Source organism: Arvicanthis niloticus, chromosome X, assembly GCF_011762505.2.
Source record: "Arvicanthis niloticus isolate mArvNil1 chromosome X, mArvNil1.pat.X, whole genome shotgun sequence".
Lineage (NCBI taxonomy): Eukaryota > Metazoa > Chordata > Mammalia > Rodentia > Muridae > Arvicanthis > Arvicanthis niloticus.
In genome coordinates, this window is record NC_047679.1 from 108,255,491 (window position 1) to 108,273,244 (window position 17,754).

Below are 17,754 nucleotides of genomic sequence, written 5' to 3' on the forward strand. Positions count from 1 at the left end.
GAGAGAAGAATGGTTTGTTTTGGCTTATGGATTCAGAGATGTCAGTCCCTCATAGTGGGAAGAATGCAGTGGAGCAGAACAGCAGCTCATGGCAGCCAAAAGGAAAGGAGGGAAGGAAACAGAGAAAGAATATGAATGAATGCATGTCTGCGGAACTGAGCTCTCATTTTCCTATTTTGTGTTTGGGTGTACTCATGTGCATGGGTGTTTGTGTATACAAGTACCTGTGCAGGCCAGAGGTTAGTCTTCTGTGTGATCTTCATTAGCTGTCCACTTTGTGTTGTGATACAGTCTTTCTCTGAAACCAAGAGCTCATTAGTTATACTACAGGGATCCACCTAGCTCTGCATCCCCAGTGCTGGTATCAAAAGCATGCACCACCATACTTGACTTTTTTTCTGGTGATGAATCTCAGAGCTTCATGGTCTTGTAGCAAGTATTTAACCTACTGAACTATCTCCACCGCCCATCAATTTTCTGATTTCTATCTGGGCCCTTAGCCTACTGTATGATGCTCCATACCCTTAGGTTAGGTCTTCTTCCATCCTTAGTTAATTCTCTCTAGAAAAAAAACAAAACAAAACACAGATACACCCAGAGGTATGCTGTACTAAGAGCTTGTCAATCCAGCCAAGTTGATAAGTCAAGATTAATTTCAAGTAGCTTTTTGTTGTTGTTGTTTTGAGACAGGGTTCTTCTGGCTGTTCTGGAACTCTCTCTGTAGACCAGGCTGGCCTTGAACTCATAGAGATCTTCCTGCCTCTGCCTCCCTAGTGTTGGGATTAAAGGTGTGAGCTACCATGCATAGCTGACTTCAAGTATGTTTAACTCTTTATGTCTTCTTTTTTTTTTAACTTTGGGTGCAGCGATCATTTATTGATGGTATTTAAGAGAGTATGGAGGGCTCCCTAGGCCCCTCCTGTTGTTGTGGGGTCTGAGAAGGAAACTGTGAGGAGATGCTCAGTGTTGAGGACAGGGACTCCTCAGCAACTGAGGGCCTCTCTCTTGCTCAGTGTCCTTGCTGGGGTGGGTGGTCCAGGGTTTCTTACTCCTTGGAGGCCATGTAGGCCATGAGGTCCATGACCCTGTTGCTGTAGCTGTATTCATTGTCATACCAGGAAATGAGCTTTACAAAGTTGTCATTGAGAACACTGCCAGCCCCAGCATCAAAGATGGAAGAGAAAGAGAGTTACTGTCGAAGTCGTAGGAGACAACCTGGTCCTCAGTGTAGCCCAGGATGCCCTTCAGTGGACCCTCAGATGCCTGCTTCACCACCTTCTTGATATCATCATACTTGGCAGGTTTCTCTAGGCGGCATGTCAGATCCACAATGGATACACTAGGGGTAGGAACACGGAAGGCCATGCCAGTGAGCTTCCCGTTCAGCTCTGGGATGACCTTGCCCACAGCCTTGGCAGCACCAGTGGATGCAGGGATGATGTTCTGGGCAGCCCCACGGCCATCACGCCACAGCTTTCCAGAGGGGCCATCCACAGTCTTCTGAGTGGCAGTGATGGTATGGACTGTGGTCTTGAGCCCTTCCACGATGCCAAAGTTGTCATGGATGACCTTGGCCAGGGGGGCTAAACAGTTGGTGGTGCAGGATGCATTGCTGACAATCTTGAGCGAGTTGTCATATTTCTCATGGTTCACACCCATCACAAATATGGGAGTATCAATAGAAGGGCAGAGATGATGACCCTTTTGGCGCCACCCTTCAAGTGGGCCCCTGTTTTCTCCATGGTGGTAATGACAACAGTGGACTCTGCAACATACTCAGCACCAGCATCACCCATTTGATGTTAGTGGGATCTCACTCCTGGAAGATGGTGATGGGCTTCCCGTTGATGACAAGCTTCCCATTCTCAGCCTTGACTGTGCCGTTGAACTTGCCATGGGTGGAGTCATACTGGAACGTGTAGACCATGTAGTTGAGGTCAATGAAGGGCTCGTTGATGGCAACAGTCTCCACTTTGCCAAGTGCAGAGCCGAAGGCAGCCCTGGTAATCAGGCTCCCAGTACAGCCAAATCCATTCACACTTACCACTTTGTCTACAGGATGAGGCTGGCACTGCACAAGAAGATGTAGCTGTCTCTGGAACAGGGAGGAGCAGAGAGCCTCTTTCTGTCTTCTTAAAACATAACTTTACATGCCCCCAGGCCCACAGTACTAGAAACACTTACCTTACCATTTCTTGTTTAGTGGCATGGAGAAACTGCAAAGCTTGTGAAAATCTGAGGCTTTGAGGCAGAGTTCCTACAGTGTGTATGGAAACTGATAATAGGTGGGAATGGAACTGGACAGAAACAGTAGACAGAGACAACAAATAGGGAAGGAGATCACTGAAAGCTGATAAGAAGAGGCCCAGATCCGGGGACCAGGCGCACTGGGGCTTAGTTCCAGCTCCATCTTTCTTACTGCACATGTTAATGAGCTACCTTGCAAGGTGGCCTGGTAAGTGGCATCCCTTCAGGTAGTGTGTATTCTAGGCTGTGTGTGTGGCCCAGGAAAAGTCAGTTGACCTCTTATCTGAGTCTCCGTTTCTTCATCTATTCGGTGAGGTGGTTGTTAGGATAAAGCAAATGATAGAGTAGAAAGTGATACAGAGAGTAAAGCATCCTTTAAATAGACCCAGCTTCACTGTGAATGGTGTACCAGACCTGTCCCTGTCCACTGTGTTCATCAGGAGGTGGGAATCACACCTCCTATGTAATGGTCCTCTTGTTGTAGTTTAGTCCGTTTCCTGGTATTTTTTTCCCCATTTTTTATTGGATATTTTATTTACACTTCAGGTGCCATCCCCTTTCCCCATTCCCCCCCCTTACCGTTTCCTGGTATTAACTGACACATGAAAAAAGTTTTTCTTGACTTGCCTGTTCTCAGAATTTTTATCAACTGGTAGCAATGCCACTGACAATGAAGTCGTTTGAGCCATGTAGTTACCTAACATACAGAAAAGGCATTTTTTTTTTTGTTGTTTAATGCCTATTCCTATTTGTGGTTGGGTCTGCAGAGTATGGGGCTCAAGTTTGGACCTTTAAAAAAAACACTGGATGTGTGCTGAGGGGCCATGAATACAGACTCTGTAGACCTCTGGTACAGATCACTGAAGGAACCATCAAGGAAGGACACTTGACTAAGTCCAAGAGAACCTTTATAACCCAGTGTGTCCTATAATACTGTAACATACACATGCCCAGTCCTAACTCTGGTAGTTCATGTAAATGTGTAAGCAGCAGGCATATGATGTGACCCTTTCTAAGAATAGAGAACATTCTTAAGAAGCAAAATTGACCTCAGACCTGACTTGTCCTACCTTTACACAGTGCCGGAAGCTGCCTGGAGACCCCCAGGAACCCACCAAGAAAAGTCCCAGAGGGGCTTTAGATTCAGGAAAAGAGCACAATGGAGTCAGGGGAAAGCACAAGCACCGGAAGCCAACAAAGCCTGAGTCCCAGCCTCCAGGAAAACGAGCAGATGGTCATGAGGAAGGTACAGTCTGAACTCCAGAGGGATCCAGTGGAATTTTGGTGGGGAGAGAGTAGCTGAGAGATTGAGTGGAAAATGGATCCTTCTCTGCTGTGGAATAGAGATAGAATTGGAACTCTGAAATTAACAGCCAGAGAGGGCTGATGTGTTCTGGTTTCATGAATTAGAGTACCCCACATTCTCTAGTCTTAACATTTGAACAAGGTAATTTGCAAATGGATAGAGAGCAGTCAGTCCTACAAGAGTCACCAACCCATTTCCCTGAAGTGGGATCTAGACTCAAAGAAGCAGCAGCTGTAGGAATAGTTATTCAAAAACAGCAGGATTTTGGGAGTCATTATACTGTTTTCTCTACCTTTTGGTATGTTGGAAAACTCCCATTCTAAAACCAGAAACAAAAAGCTGACTAGCTAGCTAGCTAGAAAGGTTAAGCAATGTCTCAAACCCTTTTTTAACCTCCAGTTAAGGATACCCAGAATGTTTGGGTTGGGTATAGGGTATACTTGATCTGTGTACTCTACTGTAGATGGTCCCTCAGTGCCTTCATGAGAGATAATCCAGGCCTTCTTGGATTATCTATATAATCTATATAGTAATCCATAGTTCATGATCTTGCTCATTGGATATGACATACCTCTTTTATTTTGCTCTCATACACCTGTTTCTATTTGTCCATCACTTCCAGCCTTACCTTGTTAGGTCTATGGAGGTTGCTCTTCTTTGGGATAGGCTACATACAAGCTCAGGTAGAGCTTAACGAATACACACTAACCTATGCACTCTGTAGGTAGAGGTTGTACTTTGGAGCATGCTGTTAAATTGATTCTGTGCATTACTTTTATTGGTATCAGCAAAAAACGACCCAGCCCCAAGTTTTGAAAAATCACCATTCCCCAAAAGGGCTGGGTAGTGATAGCAGCATAAGGAGAGTCAGTTGGGTTAAACCAGGCTAACTGCAGGCTCGATACAAACCTTTCGGTTTTCTTACTTGAGCCTCCCATGTGGGCTTTCTGGTTTATAGATTTCTAATTGTGATATTTCTACCTTCTGCCCCTAAACCACGCATTACTCCAGGTTCCTTGGAAAAGAAAGCAAAGAGCAGTTTCCGTGACTTCATCCCTGTGGTTCTGAGCACTCGGACACGCAGTCAGTCTGGTAAGACTAAGTAAAAATAAGGCCTTGCTTTGGTACCTTTGAAAAGGTACACATGTGGTTTTGAATGATTTTGTCATCGGTGTAAGTAGACATTTTCTTTCCCTGCACCAAAATGGCAAGCAGTTTGCAGGGACAACAGAGTTCTGTGTCGGGGCAGAAAGATTGCCTGAAATTTTAGGACAGTTTGTTTAGTTATGTTAGATTAGAGATTTAACATCATCTCTCTGTTGAAAGCCAGTGATGGAAAGAAGAAAGACCCCTGCCACTCAGGAAATTTGTGCTCTAAAGTTTTGCATCTCATGATCATCGAGGCCCATCTGAAGTCCTCAGACTTTCAACCTTTAGGCTTTAATCTCATCATCCTATGCAACAGGTGTTATCAGACTTGGAAGGGTCATTGAATTGTATGGGCTGGCACAATTACCTTTGCTCTACAGAACTTGTATTAGTATTGGGTCTAAAGAAGACAGTTTGTGCTCCTCTCTGCTGGCTCTCTGTTGGAACACAGGACAGAGATGGTTGCCTGCATTCACCCAGATTCCCAAGCAAATTGGAAGGAATAGAGCCTCATAGTGCAGTGAAAAGTCAATGATCTGACATCCTGTTAACTGGCACCTCAGCACATGGCAAGCTCTATGGTGATTGGGACTTATAATGATGGCCTGGAGGCCTCAGGAAGTCCTGAAGTATCCTCTGAATCATCAAAGAGTGATTGCATTATGGCCAGTCCCATTTTTTGTGTTAAACACATTGTGCTGTATTTGATTCTTTGGAAATTGGTGATTTCTATGTGATCTCTATGGTGATTCTGTATTAACCAGAATATTAGATTCATTAGAACACTCTGTTCCCTGTCTGGTCCATATAATGCAAAGTTTAGTGGGTAGTTGTTGTCTTTAAGTACTTGACCAACTTGAAGCTTTTGGTCTAGGGTGGGTTTTCTTTGTTTTTGTTTGTTTGTTTTGTTTTGTTTTTTCCCCTCCAACCGTTTTGTTTGTTTGTTTGTTTGTTTGTTTGTTTTCTTCTGCTGACCTTACTAGGGTCTTGGAATTGCTGAGTTAACAGCTGGGCTTTTAGTAGTAGTGTTGCTTCTAAGGAAGTTGTGAGATCTCTGGGAGTGTAAAACCAGGCCAATTTAGGATTGTGCTTTTATTGTTAGCAGAGTTCTGGGTAAGTGAGGAGAGAGAAAATAGCCTCTTGGCAAGGTGACCCAAGAGACTAGGAAAGATGCTGTTTGTCCTGGGGTGATCAGGCTTGTACTTGTCCAGCAGCAAGGAACAGCTACAGTGGAGGGGCAGACAGACTAGAGAGAAAACTCCACCCTTGAACTTCCGCAACTCTGTAGGAGGTAGGATTAGTTGAATGGAAGAGGACCTGCTGTGTTCCACCGGGACGTGGCTAAATCAGACTGTGGCATAGGAAAGAGACTCCTTGCCTCTCCTCTCCGTCACAGACACTCTTCTTTTGTAACAATTCTGCTTGGCCAAGGTAGCTCTCATGGCCATATTGGTGGGACCACAGGGTTACTAGGGCTAAGTAGTCATACCAGGATTCCTTAGTCACTTGTTCCTATAGCAGCAGAATACTGTAGCTTTTTCCTGCCCTTTTTACAATGCGTGGCTCCTGATCAACACTAAGTGAGAGTTTAGTTTGTGAGTGGAATTCAAGTTAACACTGCACCATGGATGAGTGAGATGGTTCTTAGTACTTCATGGTTATATATAGTATTTTGGACTCTATAAAGTACGTACTCAAGAGTGAAAGACTTCATTTGAGCCCTCAGAACAGTCCTTCGAGATAAGTGTAACCCTAATAGCTGACAGATCCTGATATTGAACTGAGTTGTACAGATTTCTACTCTAGAGACGTGTCAATCCCATACTTAATCCCTTAAAGAAGTACCTGAATGGCTTCTGTATGTCTCATCTACAGGAAGCATCTGTAGCTCCTTTGCTGGTATGGCAGACAGTGACATGGGAAGCCAGGAGGTCTTCCCTACAGAGGAAGAGGAGGAGGTGGCTCCCACCCCAGCTAAGAGGAGAAAAGTCAGAAAGACCCAAAGGGATACCCAGTACCGCAGTCATCATGCCCAGGACAAGACCCTGCTGAGCCAAGGCCGCAGGCATCTGTGGCGAGCCCGAGAGATGCCCTGGAGGACGGAAGCTGCTCGGCAAATGTGGGACACTAATGAAGAGGAGGAAGATGATGAGGAAGAGGGCCTCATGAAGAGAAAGAAACGGAGACGGCAGAAGAGCCGAAAATACCAGACTGGGGAGTACCTGACCGAACAAGAAGAGCAGAGGCGGAAAGGGAGAGCAGGTAAGGCTGGCGCTAGGCTGGGAAACTTCTGGCATGGTGCCATTCATGCCCCACTTCACCCATCGGAGGCCTTAGGACTGACAGGAATCTGGTGCTATAGTCTTCAGCTGTCACAAGGGGCCCGGGGGGGGGGGGGCATACAGATCCACCTTGAGTATGTGCCTTTGAATCTAGAATGAATGAACTCAAACTGCCCTACAAACTAACCTTTTAAAAATGGACATCTGAGCCTGTGGTCCAAGCCATTGTGATATTCTTGGCTTGGGCCAGTGTCATACTAGGGAGTTCTGATTGGCTTGACAGAGTCAAGTCTTTGGAGAATATAGATTCTCTCTTCTGTTATATTGAGTTGAAAAGTGAGACAAACCAGGTGTAGTGTATTAAGTCTGTCTTCCAAGCAGTCAGGAGGTTGAGGTAAGAGGACAGTGAGTTTGACGACAGCCTGGGTTACATAGTGAGACCTGTGTCAAAACAAAGAGTGAGGGCACTGGCTGCCATGCCTGGCAGTGCCTCTAGTCTGCTCACAAAGTAAAATGAAATGAACTCATTTTAAAGGCAATGGAAACCTGAAGTATGTAAAACTCTGCTTTCTCAATTAAAGCCACAGGGTTTTTTTTTTTTTTTTAAGAGTTCAAGTTTTGAGGTGATATAGGTGGTCCTGAGCTATGAAAACTTTCTATGGCCATGTCAGATGCTTTAAATATTATCATGGAAGGATAGATGGGCATAACAAGCTTCTTTGTGCTGGTATACTTCAAGTGCGGTCCAGGACTCATAGTGGATTTCTAATTGAGCAAAAAAGCCAATCTCTGGATTCCATAGCAACACATTTGTCTCTTCTTATTCTCTGACCTCTCCCCTGAAACAACAATCGATTCTTACAGTGTATTCGCTTTGAGCTGCTGATAAATATGTATAGTTCCCTTATTACGTAAAACAAAACAAGCTCACATTCAAAAGGCAGTAGATCCTGGCTATGCTATAATGCAAAGAAGGCTTAACCTCATTTCTGACTCTGTTGAAGTGGAGATGTATATGATACCTGTCCCCTCGCTCAAGAGTAATTGAGCTCATTTTCATCAACTGTCTGAACAAGTGGGGCAATTTTCCCCTTCTTTTGCCTGAACTGTAATGGGTTGGTCATGAATGAATTGTCAAACCATTGGCCTCTGCCTCTTGTTAGGATGCCGAGAGGCTTCTGTATTACCCAGTCCTCTCTAATGAAGGCTGCTTTCCTAGCTTGGGAGAATCTCCTAGAGTTATATAAACTCTTTCTTCTTTTTTCGTCTATCTTTCTTTCCCTTTCTTTCTTTTGTTCATTCTTTCATTCTTTCTTTCTTTCTTTTTTCTTTCTCTTTTTCTTCTTTTAATTTTTCTTTAGACACAGGGTCTCTCTGTTATACCACTCTGGCTGTCCTGAAAATAACTATGTACACTAGGCTGGCCTCAAACTGACAGTGATCCACCTGCCGCTGCCTCTCAAGTTCTAGGATTAAAGGCACATGATACTTACTACCCCTAGCTTGGGTTGTCAGCTCTGTCAATCAGAAGAACATCTTTGGAGTTTCCTGGTCCCGTTTGCCAGCTAGTCCGTAACATTGGCATAGAAGTTGCCACAGCATGCATGATAGGGGCTCAGCTAGCATTGCTAGACCATCTGCAGCAACATGCAGAATGCCAGTGGTCAAGGTATCTTGCTTGTTTAGGGGCAGCCCAGACTATTGAGAAGTAGGTCATTCTCCTTCTCTGAGTCTGTCTGGGAGCTTTGCATTGAAGCCACTACTAGTATTGGCAAATCTTTTCATGCAGAACAGTTTTTTAAAATACATTATTATTATTTTTTTTTATGTTTATGGGTGCTTTTCCTGTATGTATGTCTACGCACCACATGCAGGCAATTCCTGAGGAGGCTAGCTAGCACAGGGCATCAGAACCTCTGGAACTGCAGTTCCAGGAGTTGTGAATCCCTGTGTGAGTGCTTAGAATCAAACCTGTGCCCTCATGAAGAGCATTTAGTGTTTGTTCTTCACCACTGAAACATCTCTAGCCCACGGGGAATTTTTTAACAAGCATGTTCCTCAGAAAGCTCCAGTCTCCCTTACCTAACACTATTTGGCTTTCAGGCTAGAGTCAGAGAAGTAGGAAATGTCCAAGCCAGGTAGATCACCCTACTCCTGTCTAACTTTCATGACCTCTCCTCTCATCCAGTGCTTGGCCAGCTTCTCATTCTATGAAAGAGGTAGAAAGACCTCTTTCCATGCACCTACCTGTCCCCTCCACACTATGCTTTTGTAGGCTAGCATCAAGCTTTGGTTCTTCTGTGACTGAATATACTCCAGAGTTTGCCCTGCCCTTGGGTGCATGGAATGGATGCCTGTTTATTTTCTCCTTTCTTGAACTTTGTAATGTGGTTTCCCATGCTTCCTACAGTTTTTACAAGGCAAAGTTCTGTTTCTTCCTCTTGCTTTAACCCTCTTATTGTGGCAGAAGTCCCCGATTAAGGCTGTGCATGATGGGTGTATGCCTTTAATTACAGCACTCAATAAGTAGAAGTAGGTGAATCTTTATAAGTTCTAGACTAACCTGGTCTACATAGTGAGTTTTGGGTCATCCAGGACTATATACTGAGACCATGTCTATAAAACATGAAACCAGGTGGTAGTGACACACGCCTTTAATCCTAGCACTTCGGAGCCAGAGGCAGGGGAATCTCTGTGAGTTCAAGGCCAGCCTGGTCTACAAAGTTAGTTCCAGGACTGTCAGGGCTATACAGAGAAACTCTTGTCTCTAAAAATAAAATTAAAAAAAAGCAGTGTAGGATCCCCAGCACTCAGGGTGCAGAGGCAGGTGGTTCTACAGGCAGCTAAGGTGAGGCAGAGAATCCCTGTCTCAGAACAAAAGGGGACAGGAACACCTGCTGGGAAGGTGAGTCAGTTTTGTTCAGAGTGTTGCTGGGTAATAGCAACCGCACTCCAGCCCAGGCCACATGCACACTGTAGTAGGCTAACACAAAATGTACTCCATGGGTTTTTTTAATGACCTTTTTTTTTTTTTTTTTGCTTTGTTTTTTTTTTTTTTTTTTTTGTCTTGTTGAATTTTTTTTTGTTGTTGTTGTTTATGTTTGTGTTTTGGGTTTTTGGAGAGAGGGGAAAACACTTTTAAAAAATTAAAAATCGGGGGAAAGACCTGAGTTGGAGTGTTCTTGCTGGAAGTGTCAGAGACCATGTAGCACAGCGTTTCTTGGCCATATTATGAGGACCCACTGATGCACTTAGTAGAGGAAAACGATAGTGTGATAGCTGATAGCTAGGGCTTCTTTCTTAAATCCGTAAGCTACAACCAGTTGTCCAGTTCCTTCTTGTTGTTGTTGTTGTTGTTGTTGTTGTGAGACAGCTTCTCTCTGCATAGTTCTTGCAGTCCTGGAACTCACGACATAGACCAGGCTGTCCTCCAACTCAGAGATCCCATCCATCTGCTTTTGCCTCCCAAATGCTGAGATTTGAGGCTTGTGCTGCCACCTCCTGCCCCAGCCAGTTCTCCAGTCTTGAATGGGGATTCCTACATCTGTATCTGCCTTTGGCAATTTTATAGATGAGAGTCCATTTTGAGTTTGGGGTGGCAGTGAGTTGTGAAGTCTGGGATTCCAGTCTCTTCATTTCACAAACGGTAGAAACTGAGGTCGCAGTTACTTTATAGTCTTATTGATCCGTTGTGTGCGAGGCTCGGTGTTCAGTCTTGTGACAGAGATACCCCTCCCCATAGAGCTTACACTGAAGTCATACTGATGCCTTAATCTTTATAACACTTTATAGAAGATTTTGCTTGTATCACTTCAATTAATTCTGCTCCTATTTGGGGGACTTGAATTATTCTCTCCATTTATAACATGGAAACCAAGGTTCAAAGAGATTCTAGATTGCTTCTATCCCATTACAAAGTTAATGGTAAGCCAGGGATAAGAACGTGCTTTGTAGCTGATTAGGATGATTGTGTACAATGCATAGTCTTGGGTTTGATTCCCAGTGCTATGTAAACTAGCTAGAGTGGAATATACCTGTAATCCTAACACTTGCCAGGTGGAGGCAGGAGAATCAGAAGGTTAGAGCCATTGGTTGCATGTTGAGTTCAAGTCTGACTTTTTAGATTGTGTAGCAACAAATAAGAGAGACCCTCCCTCAATACAGGGTGGAGGGAGGGGACTGACACCTGATGTTGGCCTCTGTGACTGCTCATTCTAGCACCTACAACTACATAATATATAGCCACACATACAAGCCTCTATTGCCAATAGATACAAGAGAATGGTTTATGTCGCGTACACAAGAGGTTTAGGGCAGACCCTATGGGGTGAGGCGCTTGCTAGTAGAGTTTGCAGTAGACCTTTTTGAAATTAGAATTCTAGACACCTGTTGTGGCCATGTGCTACCAATGATCTGATTTCCATCCAGAGAAGGCAGTATCTTCCTGCCATTACACACAAGTTAAGTAGGCCCATACTAGACTGGGGAGTTTCTGTTGCGTTGATATTGGTATCTTCAGACAGTGACTAACAGGCAGTTGGAGGTGGGCAGAACTGAGCTCCTAAAGCTAGCCCTCCACTTTGTACTTGAACCTCACTGTACCTGATACTTCAGCAAAACTGCTAAGTTGCTTTTGATTTTGGAGAGGGAGGGGGTGGAGAAAGGCTGAAAAAGAGAGTCTGGTTTGCTCTGAGCTATGGGGAGAGTCTTTAAAACTGACCCACATTTGGGGGCCAGTTCGATGGGCTGCCCCCTGCTGGCAGGGCTGGGAAGCTCCTCTTGCAGATAGAGGGGGGATTTGTATGGGGAAGCACTAAAGGATGGTGTTCCATTTCTCTTACAGTCATTCTTTCCTGTTTCTTGTTCAGATTCAAAGGCCCGCAAGCCGAAGACTTCCTCTCAAAGTTCAGACCACTGCCTCAGGAACAGGAACCTTCTCTTGTCCAGCAAAGCCCAGGGGATCTCGGACTCACCAAACGGTTTCCTTCCAAATAACCTGGAGGAGCCAGCCTGCCTTGAAAATTCAGAAAAGCCATCAGGAAAACGAAAGTGCAAGACCAAGCACATGGCAAACGTCTCAGAAGAGGCAAGGGTATGTGGCCACCCAAGGGAGCAATATGAGGACCGTGGGCTAGAGAGGCAGACTTTCTGCCAGGTCCCTCTAGCAAGGGAGAACAAAGGGAACAGGTAGATGGTGTGGTGGGGAGCGGGGTCCACTGATTTGTATGAAAGGATTCTAAACTCGTTCCAGAAGCATTGGGACAGATTTGAACAGTGGAAACTAAAGTGTAGTTAAATATAGGGTTTGACCCCTGCTTTCTTTCCCCCAACTATCCTTGTACCCCCTTTGAGTTAAAAAAATCTATACGGCAGGGTATTAGCCCGAACAAGTTGTTAACATGTAATCAAGAAGCTTTGTCTAAGCTTAACTCACCAGAAACCAGTCGTGGAGCTTTCTGAGACAAGTGAGGTAGAATATAACTTGTTGAAGCCAGGATTTTGTTATCCAGACAAAGGTTTTTTGAGGATCCCTGTTCCTTGGCCTCTGGAAGAAGCCTAGCAGCGAATGCATTGGCCACGTAGCATTTAGCCAGGCAAGCATTCTTTGAACCCTTTTCAAAATTACCAGTTCATTTGCTTCTGAGGTTCATAACGCCTGTATTGATGTCAGATTCTACAATGTACCACTGAAGAACAATGAAAATAGTCCTCGTGTTGGGTAAGTTTTACATTTGAAGGAAGTGAATTGAAGGTCCAGCGTGTACCTGTGATAGGTATCTGCCATTGACAGCAGAAAATCAAATGACCATGTTGGGCTGGTTTGGCTAGTTAGAGTAAGAGTAACTTACTCTTCTGTCTAGCTTTCAAGTGGAAATTCCCAAATGGTACTAGTGAAGGATGGATGTTTGTCTTTTCCCACCCCTTCCTCCCCCATGAATCCTGTTGCAGCTTAGACCAGGCACTCAAGTCTATTTGCTCATCTTTAAAAATGGAAGTGATGCTCCCTACCCCTTCTGTCACACAGCGTACTTGGGGGAACAAAGGAGGCAATGTCTGTGACAGGCTTTGATAACCGGAAAGTGTTCTTTGAGGGTCAGTGTGCATCCTTGCACTTCAGGCAGAGACAGGAATAAGAGAACTGGAGGTACAGCATGGCAAACTGTGACCTGGCATGGCAGGGTATCCATCGCCCCAACGCATAGACTACAAGAACAATAGGAACCACTGGGAGAGTGCAGACACGTGCTTGGTACTGGCCACCTCGTTCCTGTTGTCACTTTTTATTTATTTAATGTATGTGTCCATATTGTGTGTAGAGGTAAGAGGGCAAGCTCAAGTGTAGGTCTTCATCCTCTCTCTTGCTTGAGACAGTCTCTTTGTTTTTCTGCTAAATGCACCGGACAAGCAAGAATGAATTTTTTTTCCTGTGGATTTTTTTCTGTCTCCATCTCCCATCTTCCCAGAGAGTATTGGGTTTATAGGCACTTCTATCACAAGTGCAGCTTTTATATGGGTTTTGGGGATTCGAACTCATGTCCTCATACTTATATGGCAATTGCTTTTACCGGCTGAGCCATCTCCCCAGCTCTCTTAATTCCCAAGTACTTCTTAGAGCTAGGCACTTATATTCCAGTCATTTTACAGTGAGGACTTGTGAGAGGTGACTCAGTGGTCCTGCTTGCCAGAATCAGGACATGAAACAAATCTGTCTGCCTCAGGAGGAGTACTGGTTGTCAGTGTGTCTTACAGTCTCTGAATAACTGTTTTCTGTCCATTTCTGGGCATCCCTGGGAAGTAGGTGAGTAGGCAGAAACACTGCCACCTTTAAACAGTTCTGAGACAGGTAGAGGTCCCCAGATCCTGCTCCTTCTTTCCCATCTTTCCTGGATACTCAGATGGCCCCATCCCACACAAAGGTAGCCAGCCGCTTGATGGACGCTCAGCAGCACATTCATGCTTCTGTCTGGTTCTTCTGTCTGGCAATGTGTCTGCTAAAATGTTCTCCTGGAGAGGGTTTTGTCTCTCCCTGGGGCCTCCCTTCCTCCCTCCCGCCTTTCTTTCTCTCCCAGTCATCACCACCTGCTCCAGTTGCCCCCATGGCACGGGGCTTTGTAGTAGGAAGCAAGGCAGGGGGAGGATGGGGGATGCTCCTGCAACACTAAAGCGGAGCATTGGACAAGGGCTTCTTCCCACAGGGGCTCAGAGCCAGGAGGAAGGGGAGAGGGGGAGGGGTCCCTTACATGTTCTCACTCCTCCCCCTCTCAGGCAGCCTTCTTGCCTGCTCTGGCAGCCTGGCCTTCAGAAAGAAACTTACCCACTGGAGCCTGGCTTAGCTTCACAAAACCTGGTACATTTCCCCATGTCTTCCAGTCCTGGTGGTATATTCTCCATCTTCCTAGCAACAAAGAAGCATCACATAGTGTTTTCTTGCTAGGGATTGTACCTCCGCCCTTCTGCCACAGAAACTGATCAAGACTTGTTGAGATTTACCAGAGGGCACAGCTTCCCTGGATCTGCATCTTTTATCTCTTAGTGCTCCTTTCTTGACTTTAGGTAACTTTCTAGGTAACTTTGGTTTGACTACCCAGGGCTTTGTACGCGGATAGCTTGAATCAAGCTAACATAATTGTGCTTGGTAATGCACCCAGCTCTGACTTCACTGCTGTAAGCAACAAAATAGAAGGTGACAATGTGACCTATGCCCCTGAGGAACTTAAGAACTAGCCAGAGAGCTAGGTGGAGAAGGCGAAGAAGGGTTGCTTGATCCTGGAGTTGAAGGTCAGCTTAAGCAAAATAGTGAGACAGAATCCTAACAGAAATTAAGAAAAGAAAAACAAACTAGGGGATTCAAGACTTACCAAATAGCAAAGAAAACAGCAAGAAAATAAAAACAGGAGGTGTCAGATTATAAACTCTGAGGAGGCTCTGGATTTGCAGAAAGGGCACTGGGTCGAGAGAGCAGGAGAATAGTTTAGAAGACAGGATTGGGATGAGACCTGGATGCTCTGAGGGCCTTGAGGAAATGCTCATGTTAGCTCCGTTGGAGCATAAAATTCACTGTAAAATCTGGTGGCTCTACATTAACAAGCACCGTATATCCATGTATCATCTCATAGTTCCTGGAGCTCAGGAATTCGGGAGCATCTTAGCTGAGCCCGGTGTGGGGTTTCACAGTCAAGGTGTTAGGCAGGACTATCTCTGTGTTTCCGATGTATGGAATTCATGCACATGGCTGGCAAAATGATGCTGGCCATTAGGAGGAGGCCTCTATTCCCTCCCTCATGGTTCTCCTCAGAAGGCTTTACTCACAGAAAATGATTTGAGAGAGAGAACCACAGAGGAACCACAGTGTCTTTTGGGACCTGGCCATGGAGGTCACACCCCATTCCCTTTGTAGTCTTACCTGGGTGAGTTACACAGGAGCTTGACTCCCAGGGGTAGGGTGCTCAGGGTCCATAGTTGTGACCACCCCCTTACTTCTATCTGCTTTCTAGGGGATTCATGTCTCTCTTACATGCCGTCCAACCCTGCTAACATCCCTCAGGTGTCCTTCAGTTCATAGCTTTGACTTGGAGCCAGGTGCAACTGAGGCTGCTCCCATCTTCGAATAGTTACTCCAACACAGTTATTCCTCACCTAGAACCTGAGTTTGAGGTACAAGTGACCCATGCCCCTATAGACCAAGGAAGACACAATAGAGCAAGCACAGGAACCTTCTGTGTACCTTCAATTCAAAATCGGGGCAAAGGGAAACACCCATGGGTGACTTGTGAGGACAGACCTCTCAGAACATTTGGAGTTCACAGCCTTTGTAGTACTTCGTTATTTCAAAGGGAGAAAGTGATGCTGAGAGGAGTTAGGCCTTATTTCAGGGGTTTTAACTAGTCGATGGCAAAAGCAAACTTCAAACCCAGCCCTGTCTGGTTCCACTGCCCAGAATGGGCCTGAATATAATCTTAGGCCATGGCGTGGTAAAAGATCAGGAAAGCTTGTGAGGTTGGATATGGGGCCGGGTTTATATATGAGTGAAGGTATTGAGAATTGTGACCAGTCAGACTACTGCCTCTGTGTGTGTTTGTCCTCATTACCTATAGACACAGCTTATTCAAAATTCTGACACGTGGACATTGAGGCTGGGTAGAAAAGGCATACCAAGTGCTTGAGAGAAGTGGGGCTGTCTCTTTCCAATTTTCAGTCCTCCCGCCAAGCCATGGTTTATGGGGCCGAGGGTCTGATATTTTTAACATCTACCCATGGAAATGCAGAAGAAGCTCTCCTTATTTTGAAAATAAGCTCACATGACTAGTGACTAGCCTAGCCTCTAGTCTCCAAGCTGACCGTAGACTAGGCCACTTGGCATACTCTAAATAAAGCAAAACATGAGTGCCAGATGTAACGAGGTGACTTTGGCAGCCAGATGACACGGCCATGATGAATTGGATATGTTGCCTGGCCTGACCCAGGACTTCATTTCTATTTTCCAGAGCAAAGGTCGTTGGAGCCAGCAGAAGACACGATCTTCTAAATCTCCCACTCCAGTGAAGCCCACAGAACCATGTACACCCTCTAAGTACCGAAGTGCTGGCCCAGAAGAGGCCTCAGAGTCACCCACTGCCCGACAGATTCCCCCAGAGGCACGGAGACTTATAGTGAATAAAAATGCTGGGGAGACCCTCCTGCAGCGAGCAGCTCGTCTGGGTTATAAGGTGAGTAAGCTGTCTCTGAGCAGGCAACGGCAGGATGATGTTGCCCTGGATGGGAGCAACTATACATTGGTTCCTCTGGGGCCTGCATCTGGACGGTCTCCCTCTAATGTGCACATGGTCTTTGAGGCTGCCTTGCTCCTTATGTGGGAAGGTGAGCTCTTTGAAATGTCAGTTCAAGAGAAATGAATTGAAAAAGTAGCACAGAATTATCCACTACATTCCTGGGCTAGGGAGGGGATTTGGAATTTTCACTTTGTCTTAGGTTACTGAAGGGGGAGTAGTGGCTCCCCCAACCACACGGGGTGATGATTACTGGTTACACTTTGTCTCTTCTAGTTTCTCCTCATTTTGGCTTTCAGGTAGAAGGGTCAAGAGCAAGTTCTATAAGTAAAGCCTGAGCTAACCCACCTGTGCTACATACTTTCTTAAACATGGGAATGAGAACAAACTGCCTGCCTGCCTGCCTGCCTGCCTGCCTGCCTGCCTGCCTGCCTGCCTTCTTTCCTCCCTTCTTTCCTCCCTCCCACCCTCCCTCCCTTCCTGTTTTACAAGACAGAGTTTCTCCGTGTAACAGTCCTGGCTATCCTGAAGCTCACTCTGTAGACCAGGCTGGCCTTGAACTCACAGAGATCTCCCTGCTTCTGCCTCCCAAGTGCTAGAATTGAAGATGTATGTCTGGCAAAAAAGCAGCATTCCTTGAGCACTTATTTATCATATTAAGGCCTTTGATTACAGTAAAGCCTGTTGAGGGAGGTCTCATTCCAAAGAAAAGCCTGGCGTTAGCAGTATGAAATGATATGGCAAGGGTGTATGTGGCACATTTACCCAGGTGCTAATCCCAACCCCCCGGAGGCAGAGGCAGGCAAATCAGCAACTGAAGGCCAGCCTCAGCTATATATTGAATTCAAAGCCAGCCTGGGCTACCAACAAAAGAAAACAAAATGTGTCCAGTATCATTTATGACACTACTTTTGTCTCAGTTCAAACAAATCCTGTGATTCCCATGAGCTGAGGAGTGGAAGGACTCCCTCATTGATCTTGGTGAGATTTACCTGAGGCTGTA

General features: G+C 45.5%; 1 protein-coding gene across 4 annotated transcripts in view; it reads left to right on the plus strand.

Annotated features, from left to right (window-relative positions):
• The window catches only part of Bcorl1 (BCL6 corepressor like 1), a 67,651-nt gene that overhangs the window by 32,742 nt on the left and 17,155 nt on the right, over positions 1-17,754 (plus strand). For all 4 annotated transcript variants that reach the window (XM_034485538.2, XM_076918797.1, XM_034485540.2 and 1 more), the window contains 5 exons: positions 3,328-3,493; positions 4,565-4,645; positions 6,578-6,964; positions 11,853-12,076; positions 16,470-16,691. In XM_034485538.2, the coding sequence (XP_034341429.1) occupies positions 3,328-3,493; positions 4,565-4,645; positions 6,578-6,964; positions 11,853-12,076; positions 16,470-16,691 (1,080 nt within the window). The remainder of the gene's footprint in view (positions 1-3,327; positions 3,494-4,564; positions 4,646-6,577; positions 6,965-11,852; positions 12,077-16,469; positions 16,692-17,754) is intronic.